General features: G+C 37.6%; 1 protein-coding gene across 1 annotated transcript in view; it reads right to left on the bottom strand.

The window, feature by feature from the left end:
* The window catches only part of LOC126249795 (P-selectin-like), an 81607-nt gene that overhangs the window by 44155 nt on the left and 18104 nt on the right, over positions 1-19348 (bottom strand). The window contains exons 6-7 of the mRNA XM_049951483.1: positions 18750-18944; positions 17827-18021 (exon numbers count right to left, since the gene is read on the bottom strand). Of these exons, the coding sequence (XP_049807440.1) occupies positions 17827-18021; positions 18750-18944 (390 nt within the window). The remainder of the gene's footprint in view (positions 1-17826; positions 18022-18749; positions 18945-19348) is intronic.

The following is a 19348-nucleotide window of genomic DNA, read 5'->3' as shown; positions in this document are numbered from 1 at the left end:
TTATGAGTGAGATTTTTTACCTGAGTTACTAAACAGTTTACAGCATATGCATTAGTTTTGGATGAGTAGCACGTCATCTGCAAAAACATGATAATTCTTAAAAATGGGTAAAACAATGAGCTCACAACTGCCTAAAGTTCATAATTGATGCTTTGCACCTCAGCCCAGAAGCTCAATACCACACCCTTCCTTTCATTTCAGTTTAATGTGCAGTCTGAGCACAGCCCCACAAAATACTTAAGAATGCACGGGAATGTGAGGTTAGCTTTTTCATCAGAATATAATAGGACTGAATTATAATGCAGTAGGTCTTATTGTCTGGAAAATTTAGAGGACTATATGTTACAACAGGACACAAGCACAAAAATGTTGAAATAAGTAGATTTTGTAGTGATCATCACACAGAAGTGTGTGCTTGTGAATTAACACTGAAAAATATCAAAAATGTAAGAAAAGACAGATTCTATTTACTACAAAGATTGCTGCTTACCATAAAGAAGACTTGACTTGTCTTCCTTCCAGTAAATAGCAATCTGTCTTTCCTACATTGTTGATATTCCTACCTGGACTTTCCGTAGTTTGAATACCGAAAAAGAATTCACTTTCTATTGTAACTGTATACAGATCTCCATTGGGAAATTTTGAACAGAGTATAAGGTGAATGGTGTCTGGCTGCTGTGCAGAGGACCTGATTTCAATTCCCTGATCCGTCAGGATGGAAGGACTGGTACAATGTGCACTCAGTCTTGTGCAACAAACTGAGCGGTCACTTTAGCAATCTGCTGGCCTCCTGCCCCTCCATACTGTGTCCAGTGATGCCATCAGCAGAGGATGACATGGTAGTCAGTCAGTCCCAATTGGCCCACCAGAATTGTTTATGAAGTCCACGGATTCCTTACTATGCTATCTTTCAGACAGCAGCAAGCCATTAATAGTTCGTGTTGTGACAAAGAAAGTAGGGATAATGCCTCTTTTGTTTTGCAATCTGCCTCCTTAAATTCGTTTTTTTCATTTTTGAATTAAGTACCGGTACCTTTAACATACATGAGTATAATCTGTATTTTCATAAAAGAGAAAGGTTGCCCTCAGCTTTAAAGAATATAACACCAGATCTAATTTTGTGCTTGGTTTTATGTATTTAATTGATTTTCCAATTTATTTTGACTATCCTTAGTTAGTATCTTTCATTATAGGGTGAAATCAGTAATTGTTTCATAACTTAAATTCTATTATTGATGAATAAAAAAATATAAATTCTGTACTAGTAACAAACATTTGGAGGAACAACTAACAATATTCTTAAAGTATTTATTTGGATCTATTCAAAAACATGTTAGCAAAGCCAGACCTTAATTACTTCCAAAGCAATTAACAGTTTTGTCCAAAGTATTGATTGCATACTTAGATTTGTTAATTACAAGATTTAAACAAATAATTCGGTGTAACTCTTACAGTAGAAGAAACTCTTAAAAAGAACAACTGTTTTGATGTGTTCAGTTAATTTAATGAGTTAAGTTATAATAGTAATTTCTGTAAATTTATTTTGAATGATGTGTAGTTTCAGTAGCTATTATTGCGATGATTTATAAGGGCCCTGGTTTTGGTCACAGGACACAACCGAGTTTCAGACGAGGAACCTATGTTGGTTGGAACAGTGTACATAAGTGTTAAAAATTAGGTCATGTGTTAAAACAGTGACAGTGTCTGCTCCATACGTACCTTTGTACTCTTCAAGAACTGTGAACTTTGTGGTTAGGTTTTTACTGCTCATAGATGTTCAATACTAAACTATTGTAGTAGTATGTGGAGGTTTGCCTGCAAACTATTAATGAGGCTTATGGAAAGTTCATCAACAGTGCACTGGCCATATAAATGTGTATATGTGGGGTTGTGAAAAGTGAAAGTAATAGACAGTGAAACACAACTGTGCATCTGTCGGCTACATTATTTACAGTAGTCGGTGTACAAATTACAACCCCATTTTCAGCCAGTGTAGCAACACAATATGTCGACACTGAGGAGAACAAATGAAGAAGAAATAAAACAGGTGGAACCACTATAGTGCGATTAGAATGTAAGCTTTCTAAATGATTCTGATAGGAAAAATTACCTGGAAATCTTATTTAGTTCCAACAATTTTATCCCAGTAATTAAATTTCCAACATAGGTGGATAAAGCAGTAGGGCTCTAATTGATAATAAGCAAGAAAATAGTAACAGTAACACCCAGTAACAAAGGCTCTCTCTCATCCTGATGCACAGTTAGTTAGGATAAATAAGCTAGTGCCTACTCCCCAGTGAAAATCATTTGTAATAATTAATAATTCCGGAACCAAATTTTAAGAATAGCTTAGAAGTGATGAGCTGGTATGAAATTTATAAGGAACCAAATGCTGACATAAATTTTACTCTGTTCCACAATAAATTCATATAATTATTTGAAAATATCTTTCTACTTAAAAGTTACAATACCAAGCGGGTAGTTTACACCAACATTTTGACTTTTGAAAATATTGTAAACTAGTCATGTACTTTATAAACTAGTAAAGTGCATTATATTTTAAAATTCTGAAAAAAATGTTTTTTTAATGAAGTCTTGTACCAGATTTTTATAATTGTCTTAAATTTTGCAGTAAAATTTAACCCAAAATTATAAGTCTTGTTACTGAATGTGACAAACAAAAAATTGTATACAGACATTTACAGGATCAGGACGTTTCTACATATCCTTAAAAAGTATGTAGTAGATAGAAGTCAACAAAAATTAATAAAATATGTATTTTTAAACGTTTTCTGTGGTGGTCATAAAGTACCCCTCCCTTGATGTAATAACAGAAAATGCGTTGGTATTGTTAAGATTGTGCTAAAGGATATTTTTAGAACCTAGACTCTACTTATACATCAGTACCTATTTAAAACTATGTTGTTAATAAAAGTTAACAACAATAAATGAATATTTTTTGTAATGGACATGAGGTACTCTTACCCCTTCATTTTTAGGTTACATTAAGGAATACGCATTGGTGTTGTTATCGACGAGCCTGTGGCCATGGAAAATATTTTATTTGTGACATAACTGGTATTTAGCTAGCATCATTTCAATATCCAGAATAAAGTTTTCACTCTGCAGTGGAGTGTGCTTTGTTATGAAACTTCCCGGCAGATTAAAACTGTGTGCCAGACAGAGACTCGAATTCGGGACCTTTGCCTTTTGTGGGGAAGTGTCCTACTTCACAGAATGTCTCCTGCAAAACTTGCAGTACTAGCACTCCTGGAAAAAAGGAAGGTATGAGAGAAGTACTAGCAGAAGTAAGGCTGTGAGGATGGGTCCTGAGGACTGCTTCGATAGCTCAGTTGGAACAGCACTTGCCTGCAAAAGGCAACAGTCCAGAGTTCAAGTCTCGGTCTGGCACACAGTTTTAATCTGCCAGAAAGTATCACTACAATATCTTTGCTATAATTTTTTTCTAGCAGCAATGCTCTCTGACAATGCACTTGATATGAATTATGCACCAATGACATTGATGTAGAATCTGTAGAACCTTAGATTTAAGCACTGCAGGAACAACAACTCATGACTTGCCTGATTCCGAATGCACCAAAACAAAAACTTTTTGCACTGTCATAAAAAGGAACCAACGTGAGTGCTACAAGGAGTCCATTAAATTTTAGTTACACCAATAATTAATCAAATGTATAGGGCATAAATTCATCTGAATACCTAGGAATTGCAATTACAAACAAATTAAATTCGATAGAACACATAGAAAATGTTATGGGGAAACTGAACAAAAGACTGTGTTTAATTGGCAGATCACTTAGAAGATGCAACAGATCTACTAAAGAGACTGCCCACACCATGATCCTCTTTTGTAGTACTGTTGCATGTTGTAGGAAGGTTACTAGATAGGATTAATAGAATATATCACGAAAGTTCAAAGAAGGGCAGCACATTTTATATTATCAAGAAATAGAGGAGAGAGTGTCATGAACATGATACAGGATTTGGGGTGGATAAATGTTTCTCACTGCAGCAGGATCTACTCACGAAATTTCAATCTCCCATTTTCTCCTCTGAATGCAAAAATATTCTGTTGATGCAGTCCTATATAGGGAGAAAAAACCTTCAAAATAGAATAAGGGAAATCAGAGCTTGCACAGAAAAATAAATGTGTTCATTTACTTCCATGTGCTGTTTGAGCATGGAATAAAAGACAATTATTGTGAAGGGGGTTTGGTGAGCCCTCTGCCAGCACTTTATGTGATTGGCAAGTAGACATGTAAATACAGATGTAAATCAACCCCTCGAGTCTGAGGTCACGACTTTAGTCTTTAGTAAGGCTAGCTTAATGTGTATAGTCTATTATTAAATGAGAAAAAGATGCAGAATATGTGGTTCAGTCCATCAGGGACTGTAAAAATAGAAAAACAAATTGCAAAATTTTTACGTGTCACACTTAACAATAAACTAATGTGGAACTCTTACGCTGAACACAAAGTGCTTAGGCTGTCAAGGGTTATATATCAAATGAAGAAACTGATGTGCTATGTGCCATTTGAATACGTAAAGAAAGTGTACTTTGCTTTTTTTCAATCTGTTGTAAGATGTGGGTCAATACCCAATGACTCATTGAAAGGCAGAAGCACTGTGTCTTCGACACAGTACACAAACAAAAGGTACAGAGCTTTGCTAGCTTTCAGAATGAACTTCCTTTATCAAGCTTGTAGGCAAAACGTGTACACAAAAACACACACTCACACACATGCACACAACTGTCTCCCTACATAGTGCACAGTTGACTGCCAGCTCTTTCCTGGGCCACAGTGGTTGTACTCTGGTGAGGCGGGGAGACCCTGTCTAGTGCTGATATTTTTAATGTATTTACATGCTCCCTTGTGAATCGGTGGTGTTCAATAGTTTTATGTCTAACAAAATATGCACACATATTTTAGTCTATTGTCTTGGATGTATACAAAGATTTGTTTTAACGCCACTACTTCCATTTTTAAGATCAAGCGGTATTATGATTACCTGTCACTTTCTGTAAGCTTGATTTTTACACCATTATGTAATACATGTATACTTTTTTATTATGCAGTGGTCTGAAGATGGCAAAATAAACTGCCAAAACTGGTTGCTTTCAGAATAAAATAAAATGTCTTAAAGTATGTGGCTGTTGGTGAAGTTTTTTGACATTGAAATGTTTCACATTTTGCTGTATGTCATCATATTCCATCAGTTATCATACCCCTTTTGCCATTATGATTGTATATGCATTTTTCAAGAGCAGATATCTAGCTGAATGTCCTGCATGGTCTGTAACTCCCAAAGTTTACCTTTGGTCTTGATGGTGTGACCCTTTGCGATTACTGTGGCACAACATTTTTCATTTGGTGGTGATAGTGCAAGTTAATGGTTCATTTTGAACATGTCTCAAATGTCAATGATGTCCACTTTGTGAATTGTAATACATACACCCCATGAAAGGTTTATCCTGGCACCTCCCAGACACTCATTTTCTGTCCCCCTCCTGAGTACATGGTGAGTCATTGGCAACTAATATTTTTCATGTCAAGATTCAGATTCAGATTCTTTATTAGCCGTTCAGCACTATTACATGCAATACACTTCATCAGTTAATTTAACCTCCTAATTCATTATAAAATATATTTTTACATATTTAAGTTGATATTGGGCATTTCTAAAAATTCTTCTAGTGAATAGAATGGGTTAGTTAACAAGAAGTTGTGCAAATTTTCCATAAACACTTCGATAGGCACACTTGAGGCATGTTTAGCCATTTTGTTGTATGTTTTAATTGCCATGTACTTATGACTATGTTTAGTTTTTGTTAACCTATTTTGTGGCAAGCGTAGGGAAGTACAGATTCTTGTATTGTAGTCATGCCTTTGATCTGTTACACCTAAATTTGTTTTTTTAACATTATATAGATCAATAACTATTAATATTCTATATCTAATGAACAACAGTTTATAAAGTGTCCTATTATCTACCTTCACCACTGAACACTACCTCTCCCAACAGCCTGCAGATTCCAAACACACCACTTCCTTCCTTGTGCACCTAACAAACTACATGCTAACCTATAACTACTTCACCTTCAAAGGGAAGGTATACAACCAAATACTTGGCACAGCCATGGGCACCCATATGGCATAGCCCTATGCCAACCTCCTCATGGGCCACCTAGAGGAAACATTCCTCACTTCCCAAAACCCCAAACCACTGCTCAGGTTCAGGTTTATTGATGACATCTTTATAATCTGGACTCAAGGCCAGGACACTTTATCCTCATTCCTCCACAATATCAACACCTTCTCTCCCATCCAGTTCACCTGGTCCTCCTCCATCCATCATAACCCCTTCTCCTCCTCTCAGATGGCTCCATCCACACCTCGGTCCACATAAAACTCACCAATCACCAACAGCTGCCATCCCTTCCACACCAGAAAATCCCTCCCATACAGCCTGGCCACTGAAAGCAGATGCATCTGCTGTGATGAGAACTCCTTCAGCCAGTATGCTGAAGGCTACACAAAGGCCTTTGCAGACAGGCAATACACCCCAGACCCAATACACAAGCAGATCTCCTGTGCCATATTCCCACACATACCTGACACTCACATCCATCCCAAGAACCAACTACAAAGAAGTGCCCCCCCCCCCCTTGTCACTCAGTACCAGCCGGGTCTGGAATGACTGAACCATGTCCTTCATCAGGGCTTTGATTATCTATCATCATGCCCTAAAATGAGGGACATTCTACCCAAGGTACTTCCATCCCCTCCCAAAGTGGTGTTCTTCCTCTGACCCAACCTCTCCACAACATCCTAGACCATCCCTATGCCACTCCCACCACCAATGCCCTGCCTCAGGGATCATATCCTTGTGGAAAACCCAGAGGCAAGACTTGCTGAATCCATCCACCCAGCTCCTCCTACTCCAGTCCTGTCATAGGCTTATCCAACCCATCAGAGGCCAGGCTACCTGCAAAAACAACCATTTTATATACCAGCTCTCTTGCAACCACTGCACAGCGTTTTACATTGGTATGACAACCAAACCAGCTGTCAACCCGAATGAACGGCCAATCTGTTGCCAAAAAAATTGTGTCCCCATCCATCTGCCACATGCCCCATCTACCTGCACCCATAGCTAGCCCACAGATGGCTCCCTGTTTTCCCACAAGCCATTAGACACCTACCCCCAACCCCATCCTTGCATCTCTCCTTCCCTCATCTCACCCCACTCTGTACCCCCACCTCACCTCAGTACAATCACTGTGGGCCAGGAAAGAGCTGGCAGTCAACTGAGCACAATTTAGGGAGACCATCATATGCATGTGAGTGAGTGTGTATGTTTTTGTGTGCATATTTCGCCTACAAGATTAAAAAAGGAATTCATTCTGAAAGCTAGCAAAGCTCTGCACCTTTTGTTTGTGTACCTGTCGAAGACACAGTGCTTCTGCCTTTCAATGACTCATCTCCTGTATTCCCAAATAATTTTTATTTACCATTACTCCATTTGCTTTCTTCTGGATCACCAGAATTTCACTTATTTTTTTCTATTTCCACAGAGTATTAACCCACACCTTACAACAGATTGAAAAAAAGCTAAGTATACTGTCCTTGCGCATTCAAATGACACATAGCATGTCAGTTTCTTCAGTTGATATATAACTCTTGACAGTCTAGCCATTATTTGTTCAACATAAGTGTTCCATTTCAGTTTATTATCATACATGATACCTAAAAATTTTGCAATTTGTTTCTCTATTTTTACAGTCTTTGATAGACTGAACCAAATATTCTGGGTCTTTTTATCATTTAATAATAGGCCATTCACATTAAGTTAGCCTTACTAAGGACTGAAGTTGTGAAATCACACTCAGATGGTTGATCCACATCTGTATCTAAATGGCTATTTGCCAGTCACATTAAGTTCTGGCAGAGGGCTCACCAAACCACCTTCACAATAATTCTCTTTTACTCCACACTCAGACAGCGTACAGAAGAAATATCTTTGTTTTAATGACATCCACTCCGAATCCTGATAATATAAAATGTAATGCCCCTCTTTGAACTTTCTTTATACACTCTATTAATCCTATCTAGTAACCTTCCTACAACAAGCAGCAGTACTCCTAAAGTGGATCAGGATATAGGCAGTCTCTTTAGTAGATCTGTAGTATCATCCAAGTGTTCGGCCAATAAAACACAATCTTTGGTTCACTTTCCCCAGAACATTTTCTATGTGTCCTTTCCAATTTAAGTTGTTTGTAATTGCAGTTCCTAGGTATTCAGATGAATTTATGCCCTTTACATTTGATTAATTATTGGTGTAACTGAAATTTAATGGTTTCCTTGTAGCACTCACATTGGCTCCTTTTTAGTGTAATATAAGGCATGCTATGACAGTGCAAAAAATATTCAAATAATGCTGGCTAAATACCAGTTATGTCACAAATACAATGTTTTCCATGGCCATAGGCTTGTTGCTAGTAATACCAATGTGTTTTCCTTAATGCAACCTACCAATGAAGGGGTGAAAGTACCTAATGTCCATTACAAAAAGAAATTCATTAATTATTTTAACTTTTATTAACAACGTAGTTTATAATTGGTGATGGTGTATAAGTAGGGTCTAGGTCCTAGAAATATCCTTTAGCACAATCTTAACAACACCAACACATTTTCTATTATTACATCAATGGAGGGGTACTTTATGACCACCACAGAAAATTTTTAAAAATACAAATATCATTAATTTTTTTTTGACTTTTATCTACTACATACTTTTTAAGGATATGTAGAAGCGTCCTGATCCTGTAAATGTCTATATAAAATTTGTTGTTTGTCACATTCAATAACAAGACTTATAATTTTGGGTTAAATTATACTGCAAAATTTAAGACAATTTTAAAAATCTGGTACAAGCATTCTTTAAAAAAACAAATTTTTTAAGAATTTCAAAATATAAAGTACATTGCCAGTATATAAAGTACATGACTAGTTTACAATATTTTCAAAAGTCAAAATATTTGTATAAACTATCCCCTTAGTATTGTAACTTTTAAGTAGAAAGATATTTTCAAATAATTATATGAATTTATTGTGGAACAGAGTAAAATTTATGTCAGCATTTGGTTCCTTATAAATTTCATACCAGCTCATCACTTCTAAGCTATTCTTAAAATCTGGTTCTGGAATTATTAACTATTACAAATGATTTTCACTGGGGAGTAGGCACTAGCTTATTTATCCTAACTAACTGTACATCAGGATGAGAGAGAGCATTTGTTACTGGGTGTTACAGTTATTATTTTCTTGCTTATTATCAATTAGAGCCCTACTGCTTTATCCACCTATGTTGGAAATTTAATTGCTGGGATAAAATTGTAGGAACCAAGTAAGATTTCCAGGTAATTTTTCCTATCAGATGCCTTTAGGAAACCTACATTCTAATCACACCAACTATTAACTGCTTGCTGCTGTCTGAAAGATAGCATAGTAAGGAATCTGTAGACTTCATAAACAAACTGCAATGCCCTACATTCTGATTCTGGTGGGCCACTCGGGACCGACTGACTGCTATGCCATCCTCTGCTAATGGCATCACTGGACACAGTATGGAGGGGCATGGGGTCAGCAGATTGCTAAAAGGGCTGTTCATTTTGTTGCAAAAGACTGAGTGCACATAGCACCAGCCTTTCCATAAAGGAAAAAACTCTGGCAGAACAGGGAATTGAAATCAGGTCCTCCACACAGCAGCCAGACACCATATGCCTTATGAACTGTTCAAAATTGCCCAATGCAGATCTGTATACAGTTACAATAAAAAGTGAATTATTTTTTGGTGTTCAAACTATGGAAACCCCAGGTAGGAAGAGTTACAATGTAGGAAAGATAGTTTGGTATTTTCTGTAATGAAGACAAGTCAGGTCTTCTTTATGGTAAGTAGCAATCTGTCTTTTCCTACATTGTTGATATTTTTCAGTGTTAATTCACCAGCACACACTTGTGTGTGATGATAACTACAAAATCTACTTATTCCAAAGTTTTTGTGCTTGTGACCTGTTGTTATATAAATTTCTCTAAATTTTCCAGACAAGAAGACCTACTGCATTATATTTGAGTTCTGTAATATTCTGAAACCTAACCTCGCTTTCCTCTGCATTCTTAAGTATTTTGTAGGGCTGTGCTCAGACTGCACGTTAAACTGAAATGGAAGGTAGAGTATGGCATTAAGTTTCTGCGATGAGGTGCAAAGCATCAGTTATTAACTTCAGGCAGGTGTTTCACCCATTTTTCAGAATTACCATGTTTTTGCAGATGACATGCTACTCATCCAAAACTAACGCATATGCTTTAAACTGTGTAATAATTAAGGTAAAATATCACACTCACGAAAATGAAAAATATCTCAAACTGTACAGCCATGTTGAAACATGATAAAAGTTACAATTTGCAGAAACAATTGGAACTAATTCGATAGTGAACTGATTATTTTAGACTGCAGCATCCAAACATTAAGAACAGGCTTTGGAATGCTTGAGACCAACATAAATGTCAAACTATGTAGAGGCAATCCAGGACCATCATTTCAACTAGAGCTCTCATCAAGGAAGAGGCATGATAAATTTATCACAGGATGTACATGCTTCCAACTGAATGTTCAAAATTAATTTTATTTGTCTTTATCACAAAATAAATTTCTTATAATCAGTTTTGATTGCTGAACTATCATATTCAGATCTAAAGTAGGAAGAAATGTTCTTTTCATAATCTAACATTAATACACAGAGCGTAAAAGAAGTAAGATTTCAATGGTGTGTTTGCTTTTCTTCTTCTTTGTCTTTATTCTGTTTCACTACAGGATGAGCAATGTTAGTGGCAGTTTGTGTAAAGTGTAACTGACATTGAAAGTGGGTTTTGGCATGGATGTGGAAAACCACCTGAAAACCAGCTTCAGGCTAGCCAGCTCACCATCCCTCATCATTAATCCATGAGGTGGATTTGATTCAGGGCTGGATTGCCTGCCTGTGTCCCAGAAGAGGTGCATTAGCACACTCGAATATTCAGGTAAGTCAGTGGTATGTTCAGTCTTTATTCTTTCATATTTGGTGTATTTATGACTGAAGAGTTTTAATTTGTTGTAATTTCTTAATCTGAAGATGATGGTTCAGAAATCAATATCACTACCAATAATTAAGACTGTATCTTGAGATCAAGACAAATGAAATTCTGGCACTGGAATATCATCAGGATTAGTTCTGGTTTTGACAAATGATGATAATTACTGTGCATTGTTGTCAGGCACACTAATAAATTCATTCACAGCTCTTAAACACATTATCGTTTGCATAATTCTGACATGTTTGCAACACAAGACAGTGATTGGAATTGAAACTCCAACAGAGAGAATAAAGGCAATGGCCTCACTTTTACAATAGAGCTCAAATTACTTTTCCATTGTCTCACACATACCACAAATTTCATAAAATACTAGTACAAACTATGAAGTATGTGAAGTCATAAAGCAGTTTAATCAAGGTGTATTATAATGGAGTCAAAATAAACCAGCTGATCAAAAGTATCCAGACACTTACTTATGTCCACCCTTTACCTTTATGTTGACTTGACATCTGCAGGGGACACTTTCAATGAGATTTCTGAATGTCTGTGCAGGAATTACAGCCCATTCCATCTCAAAAGCAGAAACACTAGGTCTGAAGTGAAGTTGACTTTCTGACTCATGCCAAAGCTATTCCATTCAGTTCAGGTTGTTACTCTGGGAAGGACAGACCATTTAGGAATGTTATTGCTCACAAAACATTGCCTCACAGGTGCTGCTTTATGTCAGGGTGCATTGTCATTCTGATACAATCATAATCTCTCAACTGTCTTTCTATTGTATGCAGTATACAGAGCATATCCTTCTGAAATTAGTATGTTATTAAGCACAATAAGCCACACCTTAAACACAGAAAACACTCCCATGTCATAACACCATGTCCTTAACAGTTCACTATGGGCACTACACATGATGACAGGTAATGTTCTTGAGACAATCGCCAAACCCAGTCTCTTCCATCAGGTTCTCATAGGATATTATAATATTTAGTATTCAAAATCGCTTGTTTTGAATCACCCACCGTTCAGTGCATTGCTGTTTACACCAGCTGAAATGATGCTTTGAACTGACTACAGAAGTTTGTGGGTTAGAAGGGGCCACTCACCCACTGTACCCCTCTCTTTAAACTTATTACACACACTCATTGAGCTAGCTGGTGTGCTGGTAGCACTTTGGAACTCATGAGCAGTTCCTTCTGCTAATTTCATGTGATTTTTTACAACCACCACCCGCAATGCTGAATGGTCCCTGTCCACCAGTACATGACGTCTGCCTGATCTTTGTTTAGATGTGATTCTTCCATCATGTTTCTCCTTTACAATCACATTGTCAACAATCAACTTGGGCAGCTTTAGCATGGCTGAAATATCTCTGATGGATTTGTTGCTCAGATGACATCCAATGACTTAGTCCACCTTCAAAGTCACTGAGCTATCCTGACCAACCTACTCTGGTGTTTCTGCTTGTCTACTGGCAACACAATGCAAAAAATGGTTCAAATGGCTCTGAGCACTATGGGACTTAACAGCTATGGTCATTAGTCCCCTAGAACGTAGAACTACTTAAACCTAACTAACCTAAGGACATCACACAACACCCAGTCACCACGAGGCAGAGAAAAATCCGACCCCGCCGGGAATTGAACCCGGGAATCCGGGGGCGGGAAGCGAGAACGCTACCGTACGACCACGAGCTGTGGACAAACACAATGCAATCCACCTCCTTTTACACTTCTCATGATGTCTAGTGGTCAACTCCACAATACATAATGGTGTCCAGATGTGTTTGTTCAGATAGTTTATTACTTTCATTTTTATCTTGGAGATAGCAATAAACATATGGAATGTCTTGTTGCTCATGTGGACACCACAGCTATGAATTTACTGAACAAAGGTGACATTTTTTGACTTAATGGTAAAAATGCCACCTTCATTTGATAAATGACTTCTGTTACAAATGGCACTGACTATGAAGTATGCAGGCAGAGAATTTATGTTCATTCGATAATTCATCTGTTGAAGCTTGTTCATCTTTTCATCTCCCTACTTAGCATAAAATTGCTTTTGGCATAAGCTCACACTTTCTTGTGAGGCAGATGACTTAAATTTATAGTGCTCCACATTCATCTGCCCATTTCCTTCCACAAACTGTAGTGCCTATTTTAACCTGGACTGCCATACTGGCAGAATTCAGGACCCTATCACATACCAGTCAGCTGTCAGTGAACTAAATGAAAAAATTACATCTACGTAGGCACTCTGCAAGCCACTGCACAGTGCATGGCAGAGGGAACCCTGTACTGCTACTAGTCATTTCCTTTCCAGTTCCACTTGTAAATAGACCAAGGGGGAAGAACTGTCTATATGCTCCTGTATGAGCCACAATTTCTCATATCTTATCTTTGTGGCCCTTACATGTAATGTATTTTCATGGCAGGAGAATCATTTAGCAGTCAGCTTCAAACGCCAGTTCTCTAAATTTTCTCAACAGTGTTTCTTGAATAGAATATTGCCTTCTCTCCAGGGATTCCCATTTGAGTTCCCAAAGCATCTGAGTACATCTACATCTACATCTACATACATACTTCACAATCCACCATACAGTGCGTGGCAGAGGGTACCTCGTACCACAACTAGCATCTTCTCTCCCTGTTCCATTCCCAAACAGAAAGAGGGAAAAATGATTGCTTATATGCCTCTGTATGAGCCCTAATCTCTCTTATCTTATCTTTGTGGTCTTTCCGCGAAATGTAAGTTGGCGGCAGTAAAATTGTACTACAGTCAGCCTCAAATGCTGGTTCTCTAAATTTCCTCAGTAGCGATTCATGAAAAGAATGCCTCCTTTCTTCTAGAGACTGCCACCTGAGTTCCTGAAGCATTTCTGTAACACTCGCGTAATGATCAAACCTACCAGTAACAAATCTAGCAGCCTGCCTCTGAATTGCTTCTATGTCCTCCCTCAATCTGACCTGATAGGGATCCCAAACACTCGAGCAGTACTCAAGAATAGGTCGTATTAGTGTTTTATAAGCAGTCTCCTTTACAGATGAACCACATCTTCCCAAAATTCTACCAATGAACCGAAGACGACTATCCGCCTTCCCCACTCCCCACTACATGTAAAACTTACATGTAGTTTGAAACTATTGGTGACAAATCTAGCAGCTCACCTCTGAATTGTTTTGATGTATGCCTTTAATCCAACCTGGTTCAGATTCCAAACATTCGAGCAGTACTCAAGAATAGGTTGCACCAGCTACAGTGTGACAATTATTGAACTGTATGAAACAAAATATAAATTGGTTACAAACTATGGCATGCATGCCCTTTATTCAACATGTAAATGCCACTAAAGATATTCAGATTTAGGTTATGAGATGTTCAATATTCCTGACATCATTGGAGATGATGTGGCACAGATGAATAGTGAAATTCTGCATGACCCATTGAAGTGATGGAACATTGATGCTGTCAATGACCTACTGAATGGCTGTTTACAGCTCAGCAATGGTTTTGGAATTATTGCTGTACACCTTGTCTTTAATATAGCCCAAAAAAAAGGAGTCACATGTGTTCAGATCTGGATACCCCAGAGCAAGAAAGCAGTCTCCAAAGTGTTCCCCAGGACATAAAATGCTCTCCTGCTTTGATGGGTTAGAGCTCCATCTTTCATGAACCACATGTTGTCAAAAATCAGGGTCACTTTGGATAATGGGGATGAAATCATCTTCCAAAACCTTCATGTACCATTTACTAGTCACCTTGCCATCAAGGAATATCATGCCAATTATTGTGTGACTGAACATTCCACATCACACCCATTGAGAGTAAAGAGATTTCTCAATCACGAAATGAAAATTCTCCGACAGTCAAATCCGCCAATTTTGCTTATTGATGAACCCCTCCAGATGAAAGTGAGCTAAACCAAACCATGCACATACTAATTCCCATTATGCCCTATGGCGAACAGTGCAGTTTGAACATCCTAATGGAAACTGTTCAGAAGTTATGGTGATTTTATTTTATATAGTTCAATAATTGTCACCCTGTAAATGCAGCCTCCTTTAAAGATGAGCCACACTTTTCTAAAATTCTTCCAACAAACCAAAGACAACCATTCACCTTCCTTACCACTGTCCTCACATGCTTGTTCCATTTCATATCAGTTTCGAATATTATGTCCAGATATTTAAATGATGTAACTGTGTCAAGCAGAACACTACTAAAGCTGTATGAAGATATGGGTTTGGTTTTCCTACTCTCGTAGATTGACTTACATTTTTCCACATTCAGAGCTAGCTGCCATTTGTCACACTAACTAGTAATTTTGTCTAAGACATTGTATCCTACTACAGTCACTTGACTTTGATACTGTACCATACACCTTAGCATCATCCGCAAATAACCACAGATTGCTGCCCACCCTGTCTGCCAAATCATTTACATATATAGTGAACAACAGCAGTCCTATCACACTTCCCTGGGATACTCCTCATTATACCCTTATCTCTGATGAACACTCACCATTGAGGACAACATGCTGGGCTCTATAACTTAAAAAGTCTTCAAGCCACTCATGTATCTGTGAACTTATTCAATATGCTCATACCTTCATTAACAGCCTACACTGGGGCACTGTATCAAATGCTTTCTGGAAATCTAGAAATATGGAATCTGCCTGTTGCACTTCATCCATGGTTCACAGTATATCATGTGAGAAAAGGGCAAGTTCAGTTTAGCATAAGCAGTGCTTTGTAAAACAATGCTGATTCATGGGCATATGCTTCTCGGTCTCAAGAAAATTTATTATATTCAAACAGATAATATACAACATGTTTAAAGATTCTGTAGCAAACCAAAGATAGGGATATTGGTCTGTAATTTTGTGAGTCAATTCTTTTACCCTTCTTACATGCAGAAGTCACACGCACTTTTTTCAGTCATTTGGGACTTTGTGCTGCATGAGAGATTTCCAATAAATGCAAATAAGGTAAGGGGTCAAGGCTGTAGAATACTCAATGGAAAACTGAATTGGGATTCTTACTCTACGCCAGAAATGCTTATTACTATGCTGTCCATATGAAAGCCTGTCTGATGGACAAATGGTTGTATGTTTCTATGATTCTCATACATGAACAGTTTCTTGAATGCAAAATTTGAAACTCTGGCTTTCGTTTTGCTGTCTTCAACTCCTGCACCATACTGGTCAACAAGGCACTGAATGGAAGTCTTAGACCTGCTTAGCAATTTTACACAGGAATAGAGCTTTTCTGGGTTCTCTGTCAGATTTTTTTCTAAGGTATGAGGGTTGTAGTTGCTGTATGCTTTGCATATAGATCTTTTCACAGATGCACACATCTCTACTGATCTTTGTTTGTCATCATTTGTGTGTTCTCTTTTGAACCAAGAGAGCAACCACCTCTGCTTCCTCAGCATTTTTGTGAATTTTGTTATTGAACCATGGTGGGTGTTTTCCATTCTTAATCCACTTACTAGGCACATAACTCTCCAGACCACAATTTACAATCTGCTTAAACTTTGCCCATAATCCCTCTACATCCATCTTACTGGAACTAAGTTATGTCATTGCACTGTCTAAGTGAGATGCTAACAACTTCTCATTTGCTCTTTCTAGTGGAAACAATCTCCTAGTCTTCTTGACTGATTTATTATTTTTCATAACTATAGTTGCTATAATGACATCATGATCACTGATCACCATTTCTACGTTGCATTGTCGACAAGATCCAGCCTATTTGTAGAATGCATTGTGTGTGGGTTCCTGAACAAGTTGCTAAAGACAGTTTTCAAAAAATGTGTTCAAAAGTACTGCACATGACTGTTTGTCTGTACCTCCTGCAGTACATTTATAAACATCCTAGTCTATACTCAGTAGGTTTAATTCACCTTTAACTAGTACTGCATGATCTGAGTATTTACATGCTACTGACCATAGACTTTTTTTGAATGATTCAAGAACTGTCAGAACAGAATCAGGTGGCTGGTAAAATTAACCAACAATTAACTTACTTTCACCTTATACACAACCAGATAATTTCACTGTTGCACTCAACTTCAACCTCACTAGAGATGATATTTTTGTCAACTGCAATAAACACTCCCGCTCCTATGGCCCCTAATCTCTCTTTCCAATGTACCTTCCATGACTCACTAAATATCTCAGATATTTCCACTTCAGATTTCAGCCAGCAGCCATCACCACCTCACTGATGTGAGCCAAAACTTGTGGATGACTGAACATTTCATGCTTGATAGTCACAGGCAGGGCAACCTCCACATCTCGGATGAGGCCCCCCAGCAGACATACTGAGTGCCCATTGGCTTTCTTACTACTGCTGAACACTATCTGCCTAAGGGGCCCCATAACATGCTTAACATTGGAGTTCCTGATAACTAGTAACTCCCTCCCCTCCCCCCCCCCCCCCCACACACACACACATGTGCCTGCTTGGACCCCACTGAAGCAGCTAACACATGTCAACTCACAGGGCACAGGCTTAATAGGTGAGGCCAGACAGCCAGTGACCACATTGGAAACATGAAGATATGAAGACATGTGGACGAACAAAATCCATTCAAAGCACTGATTCTGGAATATTGCTGCTGAGCATGTTATACTTTAAGCAGCAGCTCTTATAATTATTGCACTTACTTTTGCAGTGAGGAATTTTATCAAAACCACCAGTGCCATTCCACCCATCAGGTGTGCATGTGACAATAGCACTTCCACTAAGTTCATATCCATCATTGCAAATGAGGCTGCACTGATCTCCTACTTCACTGTAGCTCTGAGAACATGATGGGGGATCCCAGTATTCTCGTTCACTGTCCTGCAAGTGAGCACAGCCTGAAATTCAATTGCTGAATTATTAATCATATCTTGATATTAATTTTTTGTTGTTATATATTAAAATGTGAATAAATGAGTCACACTAAAATATGTTTTTTACCTTAAACATGATGAAGCTCTCATTCATGTAAAATGAATACTTATTCACATTACCCTTAACTACAGAAAATTTTTGGATAATATTTTTTTTCATTGTGAGACTAAAAAATAGATATTGCATCTCCCACTTCCATAGGAAAAAAGGGGATCTGCTATGTCTTGCAACAGGGCGGTGTCAGTATATACAGCTGGCATAGCAGTTGATGTGTTAATAATCACAGGTTCTGCATGAATGCAGGCAGCAGAAACATTGCCCATGATTCTATATCAAATCAAAGGTTGCCATCTATATGACCCAATGAAGTGTGTTTGTAGATGACCATTGGAAAGCTGAGGAGCAACTAATCCTTCAACTAGTAGCTGTACAATTGATGCTTTCTCTGTCTATTTCTAGATCTTTATTGATTCCCTAATGAAGGAATGCTTAAAAATCTCAAAGTTAGAAACTTGTTTTTAAAATTGTACCTGTCAGCTCTGCTTGAGTTGTCATTGGTTAAATATATGATTTTATCATCATGTTTAATGAAAATGTTAAATTACTAACAGCTGATATTACAGCAACATGAAACACAAAGTACTGAATATGTTATATTTTGTGTTCTGATAATAACAATCATTGGGGTTACCTTTGCATTCAGGAAATACATTCAATCCACCAGCACCACTCCAGCCATCATCAGTGCATGTGACTGTAGCAGTTCCATTAAGGGTATATCCATCTCTGCAAACAAGGTTGCACTCATCTCCCACCTCTTTGAAAGTTTCAGTACAAGAAGGAGGATCCCAGTATTGTCGATCACTGTCTTTCAACAGCCCACAACCTAAAATAGATTTGATGATTTATTTGAGATGTAAACATTAATTATATGATAAAACATCAAAATTTGAATTAACATGTAAAGATCATTATAAAATTTATTGTTGAATATTAAATTCATTACATCTAACTTATGACAAACTGCCAGGTTCTTCTAAACTGAATACTTATTTACACTGAATCTGATTTTAAGAAATTCTTAAAAAATATTTTTTACATTTTGCAACTAAAAATACAGGGGGTACATAAAGTCCGGGAACACTTTCAATTATTTATTGCACAAAAACTAAACATTGTACAGATGTCATACATATTGCATTTTGAAGAGAAGCTCTGAAAGTCTTTTTTACAAACATTCGATATGCGAACCATGAGTGACCAGCAAACATCAATACGGTAATTGAATTC

This window comes from Schistocerca nitens, chromosome 3, assembly GCF_023898315.1.
Source record: "Schistocerca nitens isolate TAMUIC-IGC-003100 chromosome 3, iqSchNite1.1, whole genome shotgun sequence".
Classification (NCBI taxonomy): Eukaryota; Metazoa; Arthropoda; class Insecta; order Orthoptera; family Acrididae; genus Schistocerca; species Schistocerca nitens.
The sequence above is the reverse complement of the archived record's forward strand: the minus strand, read 5'-3'. Positions and strand labels throughout refer to the sequence as shown.